Here is a 26,450-nt window from a genome sequence, read left to right on the forward strand (position 1 = left end):
TTGCGGCTGCATTTTGGACAAGCTGTAAGCGAGATACCAAGAGTTTTGGAATCCCAGAAAAAAAGTGCATTACAGTAGTCAATTCTTGATGAAACACTTCCTCACCATGCAACCACCAGTGGAGGATACACCCCAGAATTAATATAATTTGAAAGGCTAGTTTCTGTAACAAGAATAAAATCTGAATTGCTGATATTTAACAACCGTTCCAAAGAAAACAGCAACACTCACTCATAAGTATTACCTGGTATTATTAATATGGACTTGAAAGGTGGCTGTGGTAATATCTGCCACTGGTAAGTTTGTAATATAAACCCCACATTTCTAACAAAACTCCCTCAGTCAATACCTGCCAGTCGCTTCATCCAAGCTCCCTCATCGATGCCTAGGTTGTTGTAGATGATCTTCAGGATGTTCCCCAGCAGTGTGTTCATGTGTTCCGATGTCAGCGCTGTGCAGCACATGTCCATTTTCTCTGGGTTGTTTTCAGGCCCATGTTCCCACCAGTGAGACATGTAACTGCACAGCATTGGCAGCACCACCTCCATCACGTGCGGCATCTGGGTGTACCGAATCCCAGACTCAGCCAGCTCCATTATCTCCTCCAAGGATTTCTCCAAGGAAGGGATATTCAGACATACTTCCTCAACCCGGGCAGGCAAGTTCAAAGCTTAAAAACAAACAACAAACCTTTAATTTGATTTAAATTAAATTACATTTTTGCAAGTTACCTCCATTAGTTATCCCAGGAGAAAAGGTGCGAGAGAGCCTGTAAGTTGAATGCACGGCTCACTGAACAAGAAAGTATGGTTTCTATATAAATAATGTATAAAACTTTTCCTTTCCTTTCCATTTCACTCCAGATTGAATGAGTGCATGGTACAGTACCTGCTCTTTCTCTTGACCCTTTGGTGTTGTATATGGAATAGGGGTTATGCTTGTTCAAGTGAGGCTCCATAAACGACACTGGGAAGGCAACAGCAAAGGCAGCAAGACATTCTCCAAGTGCTGGCCGCTGTCTGTAGAGAAAATACTCATTATGCATAGTTATTCAAAATATGTCTTTGGAATATAGTTCAGGGGGTTAATTCACATATACTTTATTTTATTAAGGAGTAGGTGTCACCCTCAACCCCTCCCTCTCCTACTGTCAGCTCATCTCTCCTCAGGCATGCTCCTGTTGCTTCTTCCTCAGCAATATATGCAGTTTACCCCTTTCTCACTGACTACTCCACACAGCTCCTAGTTCAGGCCCTGGTACTGTCCCACCTTGACTACTACAACTCCCTCCTGGCCGACCTTCCTGCTTCAACTATCCGTCTGCTCATCCAAAACTCTGCTGCTCGCCTTGTCTTTTCCCTTACTTGTTTCTCCCAAGCTACTCTGCTCCTCTCCCTCCACTGGCTCCCTATCGTTGCTCGCATCCAATTAAAAACTCTTGTTCTTGCCTATTGCTGTCTCGACCTTTCTGCTCTCTCCTATCTTCAGACTATCATCCCCTTCTAAAAACTTGATCCTCAGTGGTGGAACAACCTACCCACGGATATCAGGACTGCTCTGTCCCTGATCACCTTCCGGCACCTCCTCAAGACACACCTGTTCAGACAGCATCTGTAAACCTCACAACTCTCGACTATACTTGACTATATGGCACCCACTTGTACCAGTACTTGCATCAGCTTATACTTGCACCAAACTGCTCCATACCTTGCCGTATTCTACCACTGCTCTTAACTATAACTACTTCCTGTTTCTTGTACTTGATTTTACTCTTATAGGTATCCGTGTTCACACTTTTTTTAATTGCTCTTATTTGAAATCAATCTCATATCCACTTATCATACTTACTATGTGCTCTTAATGGACTTTACTCGTATCAGCAAATAGTTTTACCATAAGTTAACTGCTCTTAGTCAACCTTGCTTTTAAATGTAACTATTTACTGTATTCTTTACTTTGCTCTTATTTGAATGTTATCTTATTGTCTACTGATTTTACCATACTTTATAACTGCTCTTATCTGTAATGTGATATTCTGCAATGTGATATTTTATAATGTGATACTTTAACAATTTTAAGTCAACCTGGATAAGGGTGTTTTCTAGGAAATAATAATAATAATAAATAATAATAATAATAATAATAATAATAATAATAATAATAATAATAATAATAAATTAACCCTGGCCATCTGCCTTTAAAAAGAGGCTGAAAAGCCAGTTTATTTGTTCTGTGCTGTTTTGTGTTTGATGCTTTGTCTGCACAGCCTGGAGGTGAAGAAGGAGAACCCTCATGATCACTGCATGTTAACCGGGATCATGGACTTTAGGATAGGGATTATTTTAGGGGATTTGTAATCCCACCCCAGTTTAATTTAGATTGGTTCCTTAAGCAGGACCTCCCTTTCAGTGGGAGCAGAGCTTGGCCCAATATTTTGATTAATTAAATCAAGCTAGCTGTTTATGAAACCTTGTTTTAGTGGATTAAGAAAAGGTAAAATATGTATACTTGGTTTCAAGTTCTATTAAACCGAGGACCTGCACACAAGGTTGCTCTGCCTATCGAGAAATATTCCAGAAGCTGTACAGCAGACGCAGAGCTCATTAAAAAAAAAAAAAAAAAAAAAAAACAACGAGTCAAGGGTAGCAAACGTTTGCTGAGCTAAGTGCAATGAATTTGAGGAAATCTGTTGATTAGACACAGAAGCACTAGATAACAAAAAAAATCTTACCTTTCTACATAAATACTTTTGCAAGTGCCCAATGCATACAAGCTGCCAAGTATCCTGTAGCATGACACCTGAACATCATCTACTGTAAAGAAAAAGAAAAATACATTACATATTGCAAGAGGAACATTGTATTAGCAAATAAAACAAGGCCAAACATAAATAAGTAAACAGATAATGCAAAACTCAAACTACGTAGCTAGATTGTTACACATTTCATGAAAACTCAAAAGAGCAGCACTTTGAGCAGAGTGGATTCTGTATAATGGCAAAGAGACGCCCTGAAAAATACGTACATATGAGGTCTTCTCCAAACTGGTTCTGCCCAACATGCTCAAATAGCGAGGACAGGACAGGCAGGAGGGCGCCGGTAGTGTAGCTGATGATCTGGGTGACACCTTTGGGCTGCATTCTGGTGTGGGTGAACTGGCCGAGCTTTAGATTCTCCATCGTCTGCTCCAGGTCCTCAGCTGAATTTTCAAAAAATGCCCGCAAAGCAGCCTTCACCGTCTCCAAGCCAGTCTTCATTACCGTCCTATGCATTGGTAAGACACTCCAACTGAACCCTTATTTCTGTATATTGTAACAGCATGTTTTTCTAGATGCTTTCATCCAAATAAGTTTCAGTTTGACTTACATTACCATATTGAATAAGTATTCAATATACTCTGATACATCCTGTATTATTAACTATATTACCCCATCCACCCCCTTATATTATATTATGTATATTTTGTTCTTAGACTACAATTCAGGACATTCAAATATTTCAAATACAATACCTTAAAATGCCACACCCTCGTATCTGTGCGATCTGCTTATAGACCACTGGAATAAGTTTGAGTTACAGCATAGGAAGTGATTATGTAGATACTAGAAAACAGTAGATCCTTTTCACCATGTGTTTGAAATATCTGCTATATCTGTAATCTCAAGTAAAAGGATGTGGGCAGTGAATCATGGTCATGCTAATAAGAAAGCAGATTTTCTGGAACTCATTTCAAATATTCATTTCATACCTGGCGTCCAGAGTTTGGCCCAATATGTGAAGACAGTTCACTATAGATGCTGCATCATTTCCTAAAGGAAAAATGAAGAATAAAGCATTATCACTACAGCATTCCTAAAGCAAACTTCTCATTTCTCATACAGTAACTGGGCATGCTTAACAGCATGGTATATCTTGGTTGGAAACTGACATATATTAAGTACTCGCCTTATGCAGTGTTGGTAGCTTTTCACATTTCACACTCAACAAACACCCCATTTTACCATAAAGGACTTTAAATAATGACTTACCATTTAGAAAATCTTATTACACAGAATGTGTATTACATTTCTTTCCAAAATGACAGGGTTATTATCGTCTCTTCACGCCTAAGTTGACTTAAGCCATAAGCCAAAATGAGGTAGCCAGACTTTAACAAAATAGCACTGTTTTGCAAAGTTTTCTAAAACAACTGTCAGCACACTGTTAACCCCTGCCTTGTCATCTATTGCATCAGGCTGCTACATAATGTCTGCAATGTAGTTTATGTATAAAATTCCAATGTAAATCATATACATTTGGAGTCAAAAGTTTACATACCCCAATAGAAATTTATAATTTTGAGACATTTCTCGAAAATAAAGAATTTTAGGAAAAGTTAGGAAAAGGAGAAGTTTTGCTTTTGCGGATGAGGAAAAGTTACAATAAAATAGATGTGTCTGGAAGAAAGAAGGTTATTTCACCAGGAACAAGTAGAAGAATTGTGAAATCTGAGATTGACTGCCAAAGATATTCAAAGTGAACTGGCTGCAAGTGGGACTGGGGTTTCCATTTCAACCAGAGATTGAGTATTGCATGGTGAAGGGCTCAGTGGTCACATGCCAAAGAAAAAGCCACTCTTAGGAAAATGTCACAAGGACAATTGCTTAAAACGGCATTTGAATGATGCATATGAGTTCTGGTTAAAGGTTTTATGGAGTGATGAAACAAAAATCAAGCTATTTCATCACGCTGACAGTCGTTACGTTTGGGGAAAGTCTTGTGATGCATAGAAAGAAAAGAACACCATACCTGCTGTAAAGCATGGTCTAATGGCACAAAAATTTAGTTCCAATACATGGTAAAATGGATCCATAGAATACCAAAAGATATTGGCCAATCATATGAAACACTCCACTACAAATTTGCGTTTAAGAAAATCAGTAAAGAATCATGCCAAAAGCTCATTGGCAAATATCCCAATTGTTTAAAATAGGTTATTATTGCTAAAGGTGCCTCAACTAGCTATTAATTTCATTTTCCTTGTCAGGGTATGAATACTTTTGAGTTTGCATTTATGGAATTTGCAAAATAAATGCTGAAATAAATAATTGTAGACATCTAGTTCTTGTAACTTTTTTTTCCCTTTTTCCACGAAAGTAAAACATTTTCTTAAATTATCAATTTCCACTGAGGTATGTAAACTTTTGACTACAACTGTATACACCGTATGGTATGTGTTAGTATTCAGATTAACAAAGGTATAATCATATTGCAATAACACTGTACTGCACAGATATATCCATTTCAGCTTAGAAAACTTTGCATAAAGAAATGCTTCATCAATCACTATTACCACAGCCATGGAACTCAAACTTACTAGCAATAGAAAAAGATTGAGGACCTGAATATTGTGACAATAGGAGTGTCTGGCAGTAAGCTCATACATGGTACATGCTGACTGGCCATGCAACAAGGCAGCTTAAAGAAGTAACAACACAAAAAAAAGAAAAAACAACCAGCCGCAGATAAAAATGGTTCAGAAACAAAGAGGCGCCACATGTCATGTCAACACTATCCTTACCAAACAGTGATATCCTATGTCTGACAAGAACTCCAAGTTTGCAGAACAGGCTGAAAGGTGAGAGAGGAAAAAAGAGAGAAGAACAAAGAAAAGGAAAATAAAACATCTGAAATGTGAGCAAACCAAGTGCTACGATGCCACATGGAGAGAAGTCTACAACATTATTAGAGCTGCACAAAGCAAGAGCAAGACTGCTATACAGGGCCAGGGTTAGAAAGTAATGATTCTAGAAGAACAACGCACTTCATGGTTAAAAGCTGGCAAAGCTGGGAAGCTAGTGTGATCTCCCCCACCCCCAGCCACAGCTCATGAAACATTAATGGCCAAATTACTTGTGTGCATGTTTATGTAATCAGCCACCTTTGATCTTTATTATATAGGAGAGTGGAATTGTTCCCAAGTGGCTGATGCTGCCAGTGTAGTCTAACACATAGGTAGCACTGCAGTTTTTTTATATTGCCTATGTCAGATTATTGAAATGCAGCAAGACAAAAAAAAGCTTTTCCAAATACTTGAACAGCAGCTTCATATCAGGAGTAACCATTAATACTGGAGACTATAAAGAAGGCATGTTAATGGTTACATTCTGATGAACCTGATGTACTTTGAGGGTAGGCATGATTCTGAGAGCTACTGTATATTGAGGCCCCTTCCCACTTTATTCTGAGATTAAACATGTTATCAGAATGGGGCAACTAAAACAGAAAAAATATACAAAGTGAATCTAAGAAACATGACGGACACATTACAGTAGTTTTATACCTTTAACAAAGTCTACTTGTGTTGTCAGGTACACATGCTAAAGTATAAACAAGAAAGATTAAAGTACTGGGATCTATCTAAAGACTTTGTTTTATCAAGTCAATATAGATAAGGGGGATATGACAGTATCTTCAGAGGCTGTTCAGCAGTTCCAATAAGGTCTAGATTAACATTTTTGATGAGGTTAAGTTAAAATGTTGGTTAGCATCAGCATGAGTAAACCACCTAACCATAATCTCAAGACATTTTGTTGATCCTTTACCCAAAAAGAGTTATTCATATTCAGTCATTTAGAAATGGTGTTGATATGACTGAATCCTCCAAAGTTGTGTGCTCTCTTTACCTAGTTACCATCTCCTTCTCCTTGTTGGAGGCATGGCCTCCACTGCTGAGAGGTCGGCTGACAGTGGACAGAAAGTAGAGACGATGATTCTTGAAGTACTGATCAACTAATGGAAGAACAACCTGAAACAAATTTTAAATACAACATAAGTATGCTGAAAAGTACTATACAGGATCTCCTGATGGATCTAATGAGTGAAAAACAAACACACTTCCATGCTAGTAACAGTATTCTTGCTGTGCTGTAACAAGTCAATTCTTCCTCTTTTTAAAACAGAGACAAACAGAGCTTAAATGTAGCCCGAAACACGACTACAAGGTAGAAAAAGTTAAAACCTCCGAAACACAATGACATTTGCAGGGATTGGAGGATAAAGAGGATTCCCTATTTCTCTATAAAGTAATACAAATCTATCAAAAAAAATCTCAAACTTAAATTCCAACTGCCTTGCAATTAGTTGGCCCCCCATATGATTGATATGCTTTGTAGCCAATCATCCTGATATGAAAGCTCCACATGCGTCAAGGATGAATTAATATGAAAAATGTTAAAATCTCAGAAATAAAAGAACAAAAAAATCAAACCTTCCCAAAGAACTTGATTTCTTGCTCATGAGGAATCTTTCCCCCTTTACCTGGAGTGCAAATATCTACAGGAAGAAAAAAAAGAAAAAAACGTTATGAGGGAATATTTAAAAAAACATATAGTACAAAATGCAAGACAGTTCATAGGCAGATGGCTTAAACAGAAATATTGCAACTAAGTAAGAGTTCCATACCGAACTCCAGCATATGCTGATGTGCCTCGTCCACATATCTGATGAGCTGCTGGAGGAAGCTGTAGGCAAAGCGTTTCTCAATTGAAGGTGTGTCTAATTCAAGTTCCTTCAGACCCCTGACAAAGAAAAGTTTGGGATGTGGGACTTCTTAGATAAACTATTGATTTAAAGGTTATATAGTTCACATAGGGCACACTAACTTAAAGCCCAATTGTGATTTATGTTATATAGGCATAAACATAGTTATAAAATAGAAGAAAAAAAAGTGGCAATTCATTAGGCTTTACGTTGCATTGCACTGAAATGTGCATGTATAGTGCTGGAAGTAATATTTCCATTTTAAGTAATGCGTGAACTTCATGAGTTCATTGACACATTAGATACATAAGAATGCATAAGTACTCATAGTTTAGCATGTTTAAAATGTTATACTTTGTCTGGCATAAAAAGATGGTTACATTTATCTGGCTTAAGTCTTATACCATCTATGGTGTTTGCATTACCTTGAAACAATGCATCCATTTATCTGAAAGAACTTGAGGATCTCTTGTGCTTTTTCTCTGTCTTTGAATTTTTCTTTGGCTGTTAATGTATCATAGGGCACCAGCAAAGGATGGCTTCCTCCCCCTAATTGTTGATAAGGAGCAGAGGAACACAAACAGATGGCAAATGGGGAAATAGAGTAGAGGTTCATGAAATCAGTACGATTTCCCAGTCTCAATACAGCTTTGGTCTGTCAATCTAATTCCTCTTTATTCACACCGTCCCCTCCCATTTCATCTTATAGTTTTTTTTACTATATATATATATATATATATATATATTATATATATATATATATATATATATATATATATATATAATATATATATACCCCTTTATCTATGACCAGGACTTGACTTCTACAGGACTTGTGAGATTACTTTAAATGTTTTGCTTTGTTTAGGACACAAAATGTTAACAGTAATGAACAACCATAGTTCATGACTTCTGTTAAAATATAGTATTTTTTACTATTATTACAATGTTGAAGGGTTAGGGTTAGGGTTAGTGTTTTCAGTTGTTAAAAACTCAAGTCCTTTTTATTTCTATGGTGATCCAATCTACTCCATAGGCATCTATACTAAATGCGAAACTACATTTTCTAAGTCATAATTACGGCTTTTCAGAAAATGAGGCTTTTCTCTTTTTCAAGGGTTATACTGTGCAGCCATCTAGTGGCACATACCTAAACAGCTAGAATTGTAATTTTCTGACTACTGCATAAACAGTAATTTTAAATTATAGTATGTTTTTTTTGGTTTTTGTTTTTTTGTTTTTTTTTACATGAAACTACGCCATTATTCTAAACTTCTGCGCTGTAAAGTTTGAATTTATTTGTTATGCTACACTATTCTATCAACATAGGTGATGTTATTGGTTTGTGTTTATAGAAAGCTGCATTGCTAGCTGTCAAATCCAACAATTCCAGAGCAGAATGCACAGACATTAAGAGAGATGAGTTACCTGAAATATTTGTGAAAGACGACACTACATGTTGGTGAGGTGAGTTGGTTATTACTGTGGACTACTATGGTTTTCTGGTTGATTACCCATTCTACACAATAGTGTGCTTCCTGCCTGGGATAAATATTTAAATTTTTTATGCAGTAAAATTACTATTTTCACCTGATACTGAAAACTGAACTGAACGCTGTGCCATATCATTGTTCATTCAAGTGAACATCATGCAATAACTACTGGCATTACTGCTTGTAAGTCTAGTTAGGATGTCACATTCTGACCAACAAGGTTTTTATTAATACAAAGTGTTTTCAATTTCCGCCTATCTACCTACCTACAGTAAGTACCAAACAACAAAGAAAAATAAAAAGTGAAGCAAGAGCTAGCTAGAAGCGTGACAGCAAACAAAAAAGAGTGAACAGCAAACAGGGCTTTACCTTCATCAGTTAACAACAAATTGCTGCCTACGAGATGTGCACATTGAATACAAAAGAAAGAAAGAAGATGCTTACAACCCCATACTGTACAACCTCATTTGATTTTTATAAGGAGAGATCTGGACTATGACCAGTGTTTGCAATGAGATTGTTTTTTTAGATACCCAATGGCTATGCCTTTGTACATTACCATGGCTTCTAGTCAAGACCAAGGTCAACATCTCTACACTTTTGATATCCTAGGTCAAATTCTATCAGTTTTTAACTAAGAAAAAAGGAATGGCAGTATCATACTCCAACAAACAAGTGAACAAAAAGATGGATTGTCAAAACCATGTGTTTACTGAAACTAGACTGCATTGCAGTAAACAGTGTGTGACTCTGACTGCAGATTATTTTTAAGAGGCGCTGGGTATTTTGGGAAGTTGCTCGAATTTTAAAAAATTCTTTATTTTCTATACCAGCACTTCTTTAAGGGGGGCTGTCACATAAGTAACTAAATGTGAGGTTTTGCATGCCAGTCAAATCCACAGCAGGCTTTCCTCGGCTTTGCTTTGCCAACTGTGATATGATCGTTCAAGCAACTACTCAAAAGATGCTATTTCTATATATTTGCATTAGTAGAAAGAAAAGGTCATTTAAAACTCCAAAATACCTTTGGCTTCCAGCTCTAGTTTTTTCTTTTTTGCCCAGATGTTGTGGTAGTTCTCAGCCAGGAGCTCTGCCATTGACTGATACAACATGAATATAGTTATTAATCAAACTACAAATGTTCTCAAATACAATCCAGCAACATCAGCAATTCTAAAAATGTCAATAATAATCTGATAAAAATGTACATAAGCAGTAATAACTAGGTAATTACCAATTGCTGTTCTTGCTTGGTAACTACTGTATAATTACATAGAAATGGTCTTGTGATTAATATTTTCTAATTGAAAGGAAACTACATGATAACATCATGACACAGATCATTCCCATGTAATTATACACTTATTCCACCAGTAGTTGCCATGTAATTGCAGACAGTATTTGTACCCAGTTACCATCCAAACTGCTACCAGCAATGCTTACTGCTCAGGCTTCTCTAAAAATGAACAAATAATAACCCTACAGGAGTATGTGAAGCAAACCACCCAGAATGACTTACATGCAGATCTCTGGACAATGTCACATTGCTCATATCAATTGGCTGTGGACTGTAACCATGTGTAGTGTCTGTGGAAATCTGAAAAAAGTGAATACGTATTTATGAACTGTTGCAATTTATGTTAAACATGCTACTGTTTGCAATTTTGCTTCATTATTTTACAAATGAAAGCAATTTAGGAACATTCTAACAACCAATCATACTGTGCATGCATTTTAAAAAGAGGACCTTATTAGAAATTCACAGTATTCACAGTATTATTCAAGTAAATAACATGGCAAACCCATTTTTCAATCACATTGTTTTTATTATTATTATTATTATTATTATTATTATTATTATAATAATTTTGAAATGCCCAAAAACATATTACCTCAGTGCTGCAACCCCCTAACTGATCAGAAGGAATTAAGATTAACGGATGACCTCTGTTTCCTTTTTCAACTTGCCAAACAACAGATGTGTGGTCCAGTGTTTAAAGAAAAGAGCTTGTATCTAGAAGGTCCCTGATTCAAATCCTGTCTCACTCACTGACACTATGTGACCTTGAGCAAGTAATTTAACCTCCTTGTGCTCCCTCTTTGGGGGGGGGGGGGGGGGGGGGGTTGTAAGTGACTCTACAGCTGATACATTGTTCACACACCCTAGTCCATGTAAGTCAACTTGGATAAAGGCATCTGCTAAATAATAATAATAATAATAATAATAATAATAATAATAATAATGTTATCAAGCTACTGAACGCTGGGTGCAAGGGCACGGCCTGGTAAGTCTTCGTCTAGTCATTGGGTACCTGACCAGTAGCGGCAGCTGGAACGTAATGAGGTGAAATGTACCAAGCCAACTGCCCTACCCAACCCTATGGCCAATGCAGTAATCTCTGGGGGCAACTCAGCATGACCAGGATTCAAACTAACAAGATCCTAATCATATGACTCCCCCTCCACTGCTTGCAGAACTGCCTTTGAAATTCATACAGAAAATGTGGAAACTAATATAAACAACAAATAGGTTTAAAAAACACACATAAGGGTTATATAGCTAATATGTCAAATGACTAAGAAAAGCAACTAATGTTCTACAGCTACAGTAATGTTAATCTCACTTACCCATCTTTTTGGTTTTAACTAAAAGGTATCAATTAGAAAAAGAAAAGAAAAATAAATCAATTCCATTTTTGTAAATTAAAGTGTATGTAAACCCTATTATTACATTAATGTGTATTTAAACCTTATTTAATAGTAATTTGTTTTATTAAACCAAATATAATGCTTTTTTCAAACACAAGTACAATTACGTCACTCCTTAGAAGGCTGGGTAGGCTGTTTACAGAACCCTTCCATTACTTTTGCAGTGCGGCACTGCATTGTCTCTGAAGATCATTTGGTGAGGTACGTACCTGACTGGACTGTGATATTCTACGTGCTCGGTTATGTAAGCCCATGGTATCCCCTTCTCTTGTCCTCTCAATGCTCCACCCCCAGGCAAGCATTGTTTTTAAAGACTCCTTAATAGGCCATCGGTACACCTCCTTCTCCTGAAGAGGGGAGAGGGGTGTAGATGTACAAACTAGTGAGCTGACAGAAACTGCATGTGTGTACATCCTTCCTACACAGATACTCTGTAAAGTACTAGATTGGGCATGTGCATCAATACACAGAGTAAGCACCTTTGGTATGGTGTATGCTTCGGATAATTGAGTATGACTGAATTATCAAATATATTAAAATGGCAAAGACAAAGGACTTAGGGGTAAATAAAATATGACTGTAGCTGACTTGCATCTAAAACATAAATGATAAGTTATGATTGCTTGTGGTGTTAGTTTAATTATTGGTCTAGGTAAATCATGCATAAGTTAAAGTTTATTTTGCTGCCTGACAAACACTAAACTATTGAAATGGGGAAATATGTGAATGGACCTCACACAGTATAGTATATTACAATTTACTGTCAACATGGCTTAAACAATTGAGAACGTATATTTCCTCACTGCTGCACTCAGAGAGCAGAAAGTATAACAATACTGTTGGTCATATTCAGTGTTTCACGGGATATCTATAGTCGCCCTTACCTTCTCCACAAGCAGTTTGTATGGTTTCAATAGAGGGTGGACCTTGGTAGCCTCACACATGGGTTCTCCATAAACCCAACCATTCGCAAACTAAAAGATACAAGAAATAGAGTCTGCCATCAGTATTATAGAAACAGTAACAGTTAGATATATATCATAGTGAATTGTACAACTAGCAGCTTCTGTATTCAGGGGAAAGTACACACTTTTTAATGCACCACTAACTAGTGTAAGATAAACTGTAACATGCTGTTATTAGGCCCGACCTTACCTTCTCCATTGACCATTTTTCATGAGAATGTTCTGCATATTTGTTAATGAAGTAATCCAGTTTTTCTGGAACATTTACACTAAAAAAAATAAATAAAATAAAGACCTTGTTAATTATTTTAATTGCACATTGTCGGATGTTGTATTAACACTCTTGAAAGCCTTTATTGAAAATCAACACTAAGAAACAAAATTGCACCGTTGTTGAGGCAGTTAAAAAAAAAAAAAACTGGTATTTATTTATCTTGTAATAATTTTTTTATTTTTTTTAAATGCTTATGAGTCAATGAAAACATTCAGCCATTACAGAATAGCTGTAAGCTGATTCCATATTATATCAGCACAAAGTAAATCTTACTTTGAGGTATCAGCAGGTTGTGGGTTGAAGTTTCCCTCAGCGTCCATCGAAGACTGTTTCTCCATCATGACCACGTAGTTGGACTCCATGTAATCTGGAGGCAGTGCCCCGGCCACAGCGCTCAGGCAGGGGAGAGCCAGCTTAAACAGCTCCTGCTCGTACCTCTGCAGAAGAGAGAGACAGTGGACTCCTGTGGAACTACGCAGACATGGTGGCACAGTCACACTCACAGCCAGGCGTGGTTTTTGTACACAAAACATGAAAATAAAACAATGACTTCCAATGTTTAGAAAGCATTATTTTCACAATGTATAATTTAGTGCAGTGAAAACTGAAATGAATTCAGGCCCAATGTCTCATGCAAAGGTTGGGGGGTTAAAAAAAAAAAGGAAAAAAAGGAAAAAATATGCCACTTTTCATATCAGTAAGCTACGAGAAGTTTAATTGCTTTGTCCGTTAAATTTGCTAACTGAAATTAAGCATGAGTTAGTTTGGTAGTGTTCTTTTTACATGTTAGTAACATACAGTACATATCCCCGCAGCTCCACACATGTACAAATGTAAGTGACAAACACAGATATGCCTCTGATGTGTACTAATAGCAAGGGATATGCATCCAACTAGGGGGATACATTAGGCTTCAATGTATTGACATGGTTTCTTCATTAAAAGCTCTCCACACATTCAATAAATGGACAGTATTGTTTTTGGGAAGAATTTCTTATTTTGTATACATGGTAACTAGCAAAGTTGTAATAAATTTAATGGCTTATACTTAGTGCATTTAGATCAATGTCTAAGGATAAACTAAATTGCAAGAAGGTTCTCAAGATAAGAAGAATCACAAATCATAAATACTATTCTTCAAATTCTTCACAAATCCAATCCAAAGTGAGATAAGCCATGTTACTGCTATTTCACTTTTTTTTTTTTTTTTTTTGGTATTTATTTTTTTATTAAACAGTTATAAGGAAACACGGAAGGCTCACTAGAAACACAGTGGATTTTATTCAGCATGTCTGAATTACAAGAGTAGAAGCTGTGTACAACATCATTTCTGTGTTGTGTGTGTCTGTGCATGTCCGTGTGTGTGTGTGTGCGTATCTGTGCATGTGCATGTGTGTCTGTGCATGTGCGTGTGTGCGTGTCTGTGATCAAGTGTATCTGTAGGTGTTTAAAAACTACAAAACGCATACCGTACTAAATGGCATCCTTATATACTGTTTAGTAGAAAATGCTGTTTCCTACCATTGTTAAAAAAACACAGGACAATTGACAAACAAGGAAAAAAAAAACATTAAAACCTTAAATACATATCTTAGAAGCAGAGGACAATAGAACAAGAACATTAAAAATAACATAACATTCCATCAACAACAGAGTAATAATTACAAACAGGTATAGATAGAAACAGTTAACACGTTTCAAACGAGAACATTCGTGCCAAAAATACCACCTTGTTAACAGATTCACAAATAGCCTCTGAGACCAGTACAGCCAACATGTTATATCACTAACTCATTTAAAAGGGACTGCCCGAGCACATCCCTTAAAAAGCAAGTAGTGGGGTTCCAAAAAATATAGCATTAGACGTCCCCACATGTTGCTGCAACTGTTTAAATAACATGCCTGTAATTTTTCTTTTCATTATTAACATCCTGGCCTTTACACAATAACTTTAAAGTCTGTTTCAAAGTCTTTGGACTCTCTAGTGCACTGATAGTGCCAGGATTATTGCCCACATTGTCAAACAGGTAACAGAGTAACAACGATCCATGATGTGGTACGGAACTGAAAAACCAGACCACTTGTTGGTATGTTTTTTTTTGTTTGTTTTGGTGTTTTTTTAATCGCTTTTCCTACAGTGATTTAGAGGACAGATCTCAAACCCAAGTGCACTAGAGTGGCCATTTTGAAAAAAGCTTTCAAACAGACTGTAGGACCTGTCTGTCAATCATGGCAGTGACACGAAGAGGTTGGGTGAGGGTGTGTTTTCTCTCTCCCTCTCTCTTGAATTGTCCGGAGACGGGCCTTGGGGGGTAGTTCCACCTATAAAATGATGCTCTGCTATTCACTCTGTCTTGCCCTTATAAATGAAACGCAGTGACGCTGGGTTTAACAAGCTGGTGTAAAAACAAGCTGAAGGAAAGAACACCAGTGTGAAGCCAGAGAGTGAAAAGGCAAGCACGGCTGAGGATGGCAGCCTTCTGGAAATATATTTATTTTATAATTGTGCCACGTGTATTGGGTTAGCTGGGGAAAGACTGGGCAACACCGACAGTATATAGAGTGAGTAGCAGAGCACAGGCTGAAGACCTGAACCATATGGTTAGCGGCGGTGGGTTCTATTACAGTGTTTTGTCTTTGTGCATTCTGTTTTCATTATTTCGAGCACCTGCAAGTGTGCTGGAACTGTGTACTTAGAAGAGAAAAGAGAAGGAATGTTGTAACCAGTGCCACAGCACCATCTGGCAGAAATAAAATAAAACTGCGCACCCGAGTGGTGTGTCAAATAAAAACTTCTGACTCTTGTGTCCAGTGAATTCCCACCCTTTCACACAAACTTTCAAATGTTAGTGTAAAAAGATGTCTGGATGTTAACAATGAAAAGAAAAATTACAGGTACATTATTTAAACAGTAGCAACATGTGGGCATGTACAATGCTATTTTTTGGAACAGCATTACTTACTCTTTAAGCTGGGGAAACGCAAAACCTCTTTGTCAGGAACAGTGGCTTGAAACCTGACCGCAAGAGACCGGGAGACCTAGTTTGAGGCAATTTGTTCTATCAAACTCAAAGTCTCCCCTGGTGTGCCGTGTAGTGGCCTGAAACCTAGTCTCCTGAAACCAAGTTCCAAGCCACAAAGTGGCTCTGCGTTCCTCAACTTTACAACCTACATACAATCACTCAGTTCCCTAAACTCAGCTATTATATTTGTTTTTCTATTACTTAGTATTCCAAACAAGCTATGTTTTAGATACAAAATATTGGTTAAACTATCCATAATAAAAAAAACAGACATATTCACTATATTTGTTATGAACCACAACTATACACAAATATACAAAAGGAACAATTATACAAGCAAACACCTTTATATTTGTTTACTGTATTCAAAAACTGAGGTCTGGATAAAGTAGACATTACTGTATAGTGCTGGCAACCAGTTATTTCACATAAAAATCACCTTCTGAGACAGGGCATCAAATATTCCCCAGAACAACTTTCTGGACAGGTGAAGCTCTTCCTCGGAGGCCGCTCCAAAGTTCCCCCATCCTCCAGGCAGGCAGTAGTATTTCCAACATCGCTCGTAATGGTTAGTCAGCAACTGGCACAGAGATGACATTTCAATGAATTTTTTAAATGGGAACCCGTGAAATAAATTACATCATTTAATTTTGTTTAACTCTGAATAATAGTTTTTATTTTATTTATTTGTTTACTTTATTACCGAAAGTGCTTTTCTAGTTCTGTATTATATATCTGCTGCACAATATGGTTCCAAATGTGTACGTTTTACAATTTGAACATGGTGAAAGCCTTTAAGAAAAAGGCCTAATTAGGCATTGCATAAATTAGACTGGAAATGCAAATCTAAGATACTAAGCAGTAAGAAATCTATACTGGTGCTATATTTTACTGTTAAAAATAAAGGGAGACACCTCATAAGGAAAGGGGCTAGTCTCTAGTACTGTACAATCCACACAACTCCAATTCCTGTTAGAGTACTTTTTGGAGTCTAGTGCGCTGTAGATCTGTAAGGCGTGTGAAATATTTGGATAGCTTTATCATGCTACAAAAACTGTATGCATACTTATCGAACGCTTACCTTAAGGGGCATTTTTGTGTGTTCATTCAAAAGAGGAACATCAAAAACCAACCTTCTGAGAAGATGTTGCATCATAGATGGTCTCAACTGGCTGTAAAAAAAATACATATTCATACAGGTCTTCAATATTAAAAAAATAGCTGCAGCAAGCCTTGACTGTGTTTTTACATTATCGTGGATCTCTGTGTAATTTAGTCATTATAAATAACATCTGCAACTCTAAACGTCACATAGAAGATAAATACTGTAGCCTTTTTTTAATACATTTTTTCGACTTATAAAAAAACATAAGTGAACATTTGAATTACGGGTATGTTTCCATTCGCAGTCAGTATGGTAACATCCAAACATTTACTTCTAAAAGTGTTGCATTGGCAAACTGAGTCAAATCTACATCTCATACATTTGTTTTTGTCAATACAACATTGTCGTCCAGTCTTACCCACAGGCAGCCAGCAGGCACTCTTCAATTGAGTCTCTCTGGGCTTTGGTGAGGCAGCAGCCCTTGGAGAGCCTGTACACAGTGTGCAGTAAGGAATCGATGAGGGATGCGAAGGGCTCAGTGCCGGCAAACAGGGGGGCACACTTAGTGAGTAAAGGCAACACCGCTGTGCACAAGTACCGGTTCAAAGCTAGCGCCATGTCTGTAGCACTAAGGGCAGCCTGGAATAAATTACACACAAACAAAAAAAATGTTAAAATACATTTCAGATTGGAGAAGTTATTTTCAGATTAGCAAGTGAGTAGATAAAAAGTTAAGATTAAAAAGAATGAAAGGGGTGCTTCAGATGAGCTGCATTTTCCTCATATTAATTTCTTCCTTGTGCACTCTGCATGATTCTCTACTATAGTTGCAGTGTCAATTGTTATTTGCCTACGCAAAGATTACTTCTGAAAAGACTAATCGAGGCTGATTATGTGGATGTGAAGTGGCGAAGTGTATGAGCATTGCACAGGCTTAAATACGGACTTCGGTGCACAGTGCAGAATTAACATGCTTCTGCTGCCCCCCATAATCAGTCCTGAGGAGTCTTTTCAGAAGCATTTGCTTGAATAGACAGTAATCGATGCAGTAATCATATTGAACGCACATAAGAGGATACATTTGGATATTAGGCAAGAAATTGGATATTTAGATGACAACGTTTAAGTATTAGCCCCCAGTACTGCTAACAGCATGAGTTCAGTCTTACCGTATCTAAAGAGGCAGCTGCACGGAGGTCAGGGAGAAAGCCGACTTCCAGAAGATGCAGAAGGAAGTTCTGGTCTTCAATTCCGTACACTCGGTCCAGGAACAGGACCATGGCTGCCTTATGATCAGGGCAAAAGCCAGCTGACATGTCAGGCTCCACCACTGTACCATCTAGAAAGGAAAACACAAAACTTCTTGTTTTTGGGAATACACCAACCTTCTATTTCTATAAATGAATTCATTATAGGTCCTATATTTTTGCCTAAACTAATGTACCACAGCGATATAACTAAATGTATGGAACCACTGCAGTCCCACAATATAGGGTGGAACAGGGGTCTATATGAGGTCTGTTTCATATTATAGAAACATAAAAAAAACTTTATTGAATCATTGTTCATTATCACTAATGTTATACTCAAAAAAGGGTCCCCGTTTCTCTGAATTTGACACAAAAGAGTAAAAAGAAAATAGTTTATGGGTTGGATTCTGACTAATTATTTCAGCAGGCATACCTGCAGACTGTGTAGAACGATGTTAAAGATATACTGTAGAAAAGACATGTCTTGCATCTGGAAGATCAAACCTTTAGCTAGTGTTGGCATTGGAAAAGGAATGCTGATGACTCCCTCAAGGTCTTCAATAGGAATCAGGGATCGGAGAATGGCTCGTATCCTTATAGCCTCACCCTTTCCAGCATGGATAAGCTAGACACACGCATGCAAATTACAAAAGATAATTCATAACACCTGTGATATAATGTATTCAATATTAAATGTTTGCTTTTAAGGAACAATTCAATTAAAAAAAAAGCATGTTGTGAAGAAAACTGCTCGGTCTCTGTCTTAATATATCTGGATAATTTCAATAACTTAATTATTCTGGCGATGGCAAGCTTACAATAGTAAATTACAAAATTAATACAGCAGTTAAGTGCAGTATAATGCAACATTTGGTCTACTGTACTACTGTAAGCATTCCCAGTATTTAATTATTGGTTAGTCAACTCCTCATAACAAGCATGCTGAAATAACCCTAGAAAATCTTTGACCCAACTTACATGCATTTCAGGAGCACAGCGGCCAAGGAGGTCAATAAGAGCAGCATAGAAGGTCATGATGGCATTCCCCGTATGTATAGTGTCATCTTCTTCATCCAATATGTCCCTATTACCATTTAAATTGAAATGTTTAAAGCAAGTACAATCTCTGGTTTTCTAGAGTTTAAGGATTTCAAGTACTGTACAAATAAATTAGCACTCTCATAATAAATCCCTTTGCTACTCAGTAGTTAACATTATACTGTACGATAACATGAATTGTGTCATAACTATCACTACAAAATGTTTGGGATTTGGTCAGATGAATTAGTTCTATCAAATGTTAAAAGATATTAAACTTTAAACAGTAACGTTTCCTCTAGGGAAGCCACACTTATTTTAACAAACATACTCTGTGCATTGCACTACCAGATACTACTGTGTGCTGCTGGAGCTCAGGTTTCACCTACAGGGTTCTGCTGGATCCAGAAGTCGGCGAGGGTCCGTCTCTGGCAGGATCTTCTGAGATCTTAATGGCTTCCTCCATGGCAGCAAGAAGACCATTCCCACCTTCTCCGCGCAAAGCTGGGCCAAAACACTCCGGCCGACGAATCAACAGCCTGACAACTACGTTGGCATTCTCTTCAACACTCTCTCCTGAAAGAACCAAGATGGAAAGATTAACTCAGCAAAATTTTCTTCATTTCCAGTCCTCAAGCTGGTAGTCTGACATGTTATTCAATCAAGGACATTAATGTCATTACCATTAGAGAATGAAGTATATTCATCCTGGGATATTCAGTAAAAGGTCTTTTTTTAGAAATGTTAAACTTTTCTCAAAAATAATGACGGATTGAGTAAACAGAGTATGCAGATACAGATTTACCAACAAAATGAATGCATTCATCTATGTACATAAAATAACACAGTTAATTACCATTGCAGAACACAGCAAATCTGAGAAAATCTAGGTACCGCTCCCCCTCCACTGGATTCCAGCCAATATCTGGGTACCCTTTAGAAACCAGCATGGAGCAGCTTTGCAAACCACATCCCGCCAAGTACTGCACAACCTGCAAGAACACGAGGGATAGTCATGAGAAGGTATAACACAACACAATATACAATATGCTGTGCCATTGTCAAAAATGAAATGTATTGCCAACAATAGATTTAAAAAAATAATTATTATACTTCATCTCTATCTACTTTAAACATAAAGTGATTTTCTACTACGTTTAACAAATACAATGCTGTACACAAAGGAAAACAGAAAGACAAATTATTATTATTATTTATTTCTTAGCAGGCGCCCTTACACAGGGCAAACAAATGACTCACTTTCTCTAGGTCAGGCTCCCTTAAGGCTAAGGCAAGTTCATTATTATCCATCACTGAAGCAGCAGCAACATCCAGAGGAGTAGACCCTCGCATTGAAGGAGATGCTTTAGAGAGCAGACAATAAAACAATAGAAGTGAAGGACGTGAAGAATCCATGATTGATATAAAAGGTCATTCTTCACTACAAACACACTAATACTCTATAGCGATGCTCCCACTGCCTTCCAGTACTGTGCTTCATGTCTATAGTCTTACAGATTACTATATATAAAATGAGCGCATAAATCTACTGTTACTTTTTTGTTTAAAAAAAAAGTTTTTATGCAGGCATGAGAAGCACCTACGAATTAAAAAAATAAATAAATAAAATCATTCAACTCACCTAGTCCAACACTGCTATTTTCCAACAAATAACTAAGGTGATCGAACATAGCTTTCTGGTTTTGCCTACTGATGCGGCAAAAATAGCACAAGAAACGGCAGCAATTGGCCACCATCTTAGGAAAAGTGATTTCCTATACAGCAGCAAACAAAAATACAAAACAAACACAATTAATTGCTTGTCACCACACCACCGCAAAAGCAGTAAAAAACACTATGTTATCAACCACATGATGTAAAAATAACAATACAACAACTCTAGCTTCTGATTACTTACTTTTGATTCCCCTCCTCCAAGGACGTTTACCATGACTTCCATCACTGTTTCATGCATCCCCAAGGCTCTCATAAGGTTGGGGTGTTGATAGAACACTTTATTGTTCATAATATCTCTGTTGAAGAACATTTGCACAATATTAAACATCATATATTGTGTCTGTGGTCACTTGCAGCCAGTACAAGTTAACGACAGACTACTGTGCTTTGTGAAAAATGTATAAAAATAGTATGGGTGCTAAAACACCTACTGCGCTAATTACTGTAATAGCAAAATCCATTTGGACAAAATCTCCATAGTTTCATTAGGACAACAGGACCCCAGGGTAATGTTATCGTTATCCAAGATATGCATGTGGATTTGAGCAATAACAGTAGAAAGAATAAATGCTGAATATTTACCCAAGGCCACGGATCATAAGTTTCTCCTCCTCCTTCCCCATGCGTACGCTGAGCAGCGAGCGGATTTGTCCCAGGGAAGCCAGTAGGTTTATTGTGTCCTCCACAGAGACAGAATTGATGGTGTATGTCTTGGGCAATGCCTGCACCTGTCCACCTACACCATCGTACTGCCTGTGCAAGAGCACAAACATGGCTCTGACCAGCTCTGGGTCTTCTATCACAGACTCCTGGGCCCACCGTACCATGGTCTCCGATATTAACTGCTGCAAAGTACCTATTCAAATACAGATACAAACATGTTTCTGTGTTCTGTGTTGATGTGTTTCTTACCCCAAAAGTAGATATTTAAGCCACTCTACAATAGGATGTACTTACTTGGCTTCTTTGCTTTCTTTTTCTTTGGTAAGTCAGACATTTTGTTTTTCAGGTAGGCCACTTTCTCTACCAGGTATAGGAGACGGCCTCTTATGGTGAAATCACAGTCCCCTTCATTAGCTCTATCATCATCAAGTTCGATACCTGAAAAACGAACAATAAACACAAAATGTCTTAAAAAACAAAGCATCCGAGGGGGCATACTGTAAGAGGAGCGGCTTGTTGGAATAGGGTGCAAACAAGAAGTTCAATGGATGCGTGTGGTGTGTATCATTGATATGGCCAGAGGTTAAAACAATGTGGAAGTGAAACAGATAATTTTAAAAAATGTAAGAGAAGCTACTTACCACAGTGAATCATTAGGTCTTCATGGAAGTCAAGTAGCAGCTCACGAATATCTTCAGGGCATGGGCAGTCTTGCTTTTCGTCTTTGAAATTCAGCAGCATGTTTATCTGGGTGAAAAAAAGTAACAGCAATCAGTTACATTTCTGTATTAGCAGTGTGTTTGCCTAATACAGAATGTCAAGGCAATGTGCATTCACAAATAATCTGTTTTAGCCATGGAAATAAGCAGTTTTGACAGAATATACATATTTTCAAATTAATAAAAAAAACAGTTATGAATGATAACAGTCACTATAAAAAACAACCAAACATTTAAACATCTATACACGAAATGAGGTAAAAACAGTATGTGTATTGCAAGCTTGTACACATAATAGCTTGTGCATAAAAATAGCTGACCTGTTCCTGAGGAGGAGAGCGGAATTCTTTAGTTTTTCTGGCGGTCAGCGCTGCAGACATGTTTAAAGCCTGCATCACTTCATTGTAGCGGAAACGCTGGTTATCCTGGAGGCTGGCTACGAAGTCATCTGAAAATGCCACAACAGCCTCAATGCGGTGGCGCACCTGGCAGTCACATAGATATTGTAGCAAATGGCACATCTGCAGGTTAGACAATGGTGAAACAACAGGTAAATAATGTCTCCTTTACAAATTAGCACTGTGCTATATGTCTAGGATATGCCCACTACTCCAGGTCTACTATACATTTACAAAGAAAGATAATTCTACGTATTTTTTTTTTATTATTATTATTATTTTTTTTACTGACCAACAACATAAATCTGTGATTTTTGCATTCATTATTTCAAACCCCTAGATCCTGGGTTCAAATACCATGCCACCTATTGTAAAAACTGGTAGAATACAGACCTTTTGGAAAGTGCATCTTTGTTAGATTACTATGGGCAAATCATTTATATCTATCTATCAATCAATCAATCAATCAGTATTTGAAGGGAAATTAACTTGTATGAGCTAGTTAGAGTAAGGCTTTTGCAAACCAATGACTGCAACTTAAAGGGTGGAAATGCCAATAGACCCACATCAGAGCCAAGTTGTATCCCAAAAGCATTCAATAAATGAGGTACCTGGAGTTTTACTGGCTCCGGAAGCTTCATCTGCAGCAAACCTTTTTTGGGGACTTTCTCAGACTTGAGTTCCTCTTCTCCCCCCAGGCCTTCTATCCTCAGCGCTCCTTTGATCCCATCACACTCTGGATCCTCAGCCTCCTCCTGGCTTGTCTCCTCAGAGAAGACGCTGGGCTCAATGAGCTGCAGGATGTTCTTCAGGTCCCCATTGTGGAAGACACCCATTATGAGCAAAGTGTAAAACAGCTTAATGAGGGGCACAAAGAGAAACTCAGTGCTGCCCCCCACAGGGTCCCGCACGTGAAGGCTGCCTTCCTGTACAGCCTCTGTCAGCATTTCGATGGTTTTGGTCTTTAGGACCTCCAGGGGGAACTCAGGGCTGTACTGGAAGTATTCCCCACTAACTCTTACAAAACTGGGTGAGGAGAAGCGCATCCTGGGTCTGAGGGAGGTACTGAGGCCTATACCCGGGAGCCCATGTTTTTTTTTCTCATCTGGGAACAGGGTGATGCTTTTGGTTTCCTCCGTCATGGGGACAATGTATTCGTTGTTCATCATGAGGCGGGCTGTAGCGTAAGTGCTGAGGTGGATGTCAATGAGCAGGTCATAGTAGCCTGTCCTGAGCAAGCCCGGCATGTACTTGTTTTCAATGGCATACAGGAGCTGAGCCTCATCCAAGTGGCTGCACAGGGCGTGGGCCACCCTGTTGTTTCCCAGTGCGCAGACGGCCGAGTGCAGACGCAATGCGTGGTAGTGGAATTTCAGCAGTTCCTCTTGTTCTGTGAGTTCCAAGATATCAATAGACCTGGAAATGTTAAAAAACAAACAGCAAATGAAAAGTTGGTCCTCTGTAGCTGGGCGATTGCCCTGCACAGTGGGATTAGTGTTGGTATAATTGATATGTGGAAACTGGTTTGTTTTGTGTGCCTTTTGGAGTTTTGTTTGATTAAATTATTGTTTACAGATGGGCGCTCAAGTGATACTTGCTGCCTGCAAGGTTTCGTTGAGAGGAAGGGCAAGTGATTGGCTGTGCCGGTCCTTGACCAGCAGGTGGGCGGGTCTCGACTGAGTGTCCGTCATCTTAAAAACATCAGGTGGGGATCGTTCCGGACGACTGCAGCACCATGTTACACAGGAGGGCGCATTGTGTACGATCAGGAGGACAGCGTCCTCTCTGCAGGCGAACTACAACACAACCCTTAAACTGCAGACGGTGCTCATGAAGGCAGTGCCTAGCAGAGGCCATATGAAGAAGCAGGAGTCGTCATAAAAATACCGGCTCATAAGTAGGATAGTTTAGGGGATATTGATCCCAAGTAATGTATAGCGAGGGTTACTTAGTGTAACATGTTCCTGCAGTGGGACGCCTCGTTCATCAAGGCTAGCGCTCCCCTGTGTGGCAGCTTTTATTTGTAGTTTTTATACTGTGCTTTATTTTGCCTTGTTTACAGTCACCTGTATCTGTCCTCTGTGCGTTACCATCGCTAGTAGCGCCACATGACCTCACTGTTTACTTTCTTTTGTGTTAATAAATCCTGCGAGTCTGTGCTGGCATTGTCACAGCCTCACACAGAAAAACTGGTCTTAGCGGTTACCAACAAATTTATACCGTATATATAAGATAAAACGATAAGAAACAAGTCAGTTAGAACCTTCTTCTGTATATTTGACTTATTTCTTATAGTTTTACCATGCTGATTGAGCATTTTGAAGTCATGAATAATGTTTACACTTAGGTTCTGATGTCCAGCGACAATTCCAAAATGAAATTTTCAATAGGGTTAACTATACTACTATATATCTAAAATACTCACAAACCTTCATGAGCACATGGGTCCTGTTGCTAGGTTTTGCAATGAAACAGTTATTTACATTTTAGAAAGGGAAGTGTGGAACTGGACGCCAGCTCCCCTCACATGCTCACCTGTTTTCCTCTGGAATGTGCAGACACATGAACTGCAGCGCCTCTGAGCACTGCACCAGCCAGCCATGTCGCTCGCTGACCCTGGAGGTCTCCACCTTGAGGAAGTGATTTGGTACCCGACTCCAGAGAACCGGGGTCAGGAACTGCACATGCAACCGGGGCGGGCACTGCGGAGTGGGGTTTTTACGCTCACTTTTAAAAAGCCCTGCTGAGAGAGGCATTACATTCTGCAGGGGAAATACAGAAAAGCTGAATGAATGAAAGGACAGTAGTATGGTTAGTTGAATGCATTAAACCTCTAGCTGGTTACAGACATACATGCATCTTGTTATTCAAAGTATTATTGTGTAATACACTATATACCTCCAGTGTATCTGATTAATTCCCTATACAGCATTACCTTTTACCTATACTGGCCTACTACTACGACTACTTGATCACCTCCATGGCAAACAGGCCTTTGTTTCTAGCCAAGAAAAATTAATCTTTCATCTGAAAAGCCAGTGAAAACAGGTTACTCATTTTATATCTTCATCAATGCAGAATCAATAAGAATCCACAATTTCAGTACAGAAAAAACAGCTGAAAGACGGAAGAAAACACTGTCTGACAGTGTGTAGGATCATTAAATCAAGCGACTTTCAGTCAGATAGCAACTGGTAATTGAGCAATCAGTTGGTCAATGTACCTTGCATTTCAAACTAAGTGGCATATCTTTGTCAATTTGAGACCATCACATAAATGCAGCTATTGACACAGTAAAATTAAACATTTCTGTAAGACTACCTTATTTTCATTAATGAAAAAAAATGTTCCCTGGCACAATACACTTACCTTAATCCTTCCAAGTTCAAACTGAAAAACATTGGGGCTGGTTGCCTGAGCAAACACTGCAGGGAATAGCTTGGTGCTGGGTTCCACCTAAAAACAAACGGAAAGCACAACTTCTTAACTGTGTCTTAAATTACAATGTCCTTCAACTAGTATAGCAAACAAGGTATACATGCTGTACTGTACTGTA

General features: G+C 38.2%; 1 protein-coding gene across 6 annotated transcripts in view; it reads right to left on the reverse strand.

The window, feature by feature from the left end:
- Positions 1–26,450, reverse strand: part of LOC121316738 (ryanodine receptor 2) — a 201,552-nt gene that overhangs the window by 42,532 nt on the left and 132,570 nt on the right. The window contains exons 34-70 of one of the 6 annotated variants that reach the window (XM_041251871.1): positions 26,264–26,350; positions 25,430–25,656; positions 23,506–24,310; positions 22,817–23,017; positions 22,419–22,524; positions 22,072–22,215; positions 21,697–21,970; positions 21,296–21,410; positions 21,020–21,152; positions 20,638–20,741; positions 20,234–20,369; positions 19,767–19,953; positions 19,318–19,423; positions 18,844–18,964; positions 18,259–18,428; positions 17,508–17,728; positions 17,066–17,156; positions 16,424–16,564; positions 14,431–14,478; positions 13,235–13,398; positions 12,878–12,956; positions 12,607–12,696; positions 11,932–12,069; positions 11,642–11,659; positions 10,533–10,610; positions 10,038–10,113; positions 9,383–9,409; positions 7,946–8,069; positions 7,443–7,558; positions 7,249–7,313; positions 6,665–6,786; positions 5,560–5,609; positions 3,748–3,808; positions 3,025–3,263; positions 2,732–2,813; positions 889–1,019; positions 350–670 (exon numbers count right to left, since the gene is read on the reverse strand). In XM_041251871.1, the coding sequence (XP_041107805.1) occupies positions 350–670; positions 889–1,019; positions 2,732–2,813; positions 3,025–3,263; positions 3,748–3,808; positions 5,560–5,609; positions 6,665–6,786; positions 7,249–7,313; positions 7,443–7,558; positions 7,946–8,069; positions 9,383–9,409; positions 10,038–10,113; positions 10,533–10,610; positions 11,642–11,659; positions 11,932–12,069; positions 12,607–12,696; positions 12,878–12,956; positions 13,235–13,398; positions 14,431–14,478; positions 16,424–16,564; positions 17,066–17,156; positions 17,508–17,728; positions 18,259–18,428; positions 18,844–18,964; positions 19,318–19,423; positions 19,767–19,953; positions 20,234–20,369; positions 20,638–20,741; positions 21,020–21,152; positions 21,296–21,410; positions 21,697–21,970; positions 22,072–22,215; positions 22,419–22,524; positions 22,817–23,017; positions 23,506–24,310; positions 25,430–25,656; positions 26,264–26,350 (5,398 nt within the window). The remainder of the gene's footprint in view (positions 1–349; positions 671–888; positions 1,020–2,731; positions 2,814–3,024; positions 3,264–3,747; positions 3,809–5,559; positions 5,610–6,664; positions 6,787–7,248; positions 7,314–7,442; positions 7,559–7,945; positions 8,070–9,382; positions 9,410–10,037; positions 10,114–10,532; positions 10,611–11,641; positions 11,660–11,931; positions 12,070–12,606; positions 12,697–12,877; positions 12,957–13,234; positions 13,399–14,430; positions 14,479–16,423; positions 16,565–17,065; positions 17,157–17,507; positions 17,729–18,258; positions 18,429–18,843; positions 18,965–19,317; positions 19,424–19,766; positions 19,954–20,233; positions 20,370–20,637; positions 20,742–21,019; positions 21,153–21,295; positions 21,411–21,696; positions 21,971–22,071; positions 22,216–22,418; positions 22,525–22,816; positions 23,018–23,505; positions 24,311–25,429; positions 25,657–26,263; positions 26,351–26,450) is intronic. The other 5 variants (XM_041251875.1, XM_041251872.1, XM_041251873.1 and 2 more) reach the window with 5 other exon arrangements.

This window comes from Polyodon spathula, chromosome 6 (assembly GCF_017654505.1).
Source record: "Polyodon spathula isolate WHYD16114869_AA chromosome 6, ASM1765450v1, whole genome shotgun sequence".
In the NCBI taxonomy this organism is placed as follows: Eukaryota; Metazoa; Chordata; class Actinopteri; order Acipenseriformes; family Polyodontidae; genus Polyodon; species Polyodon spathula.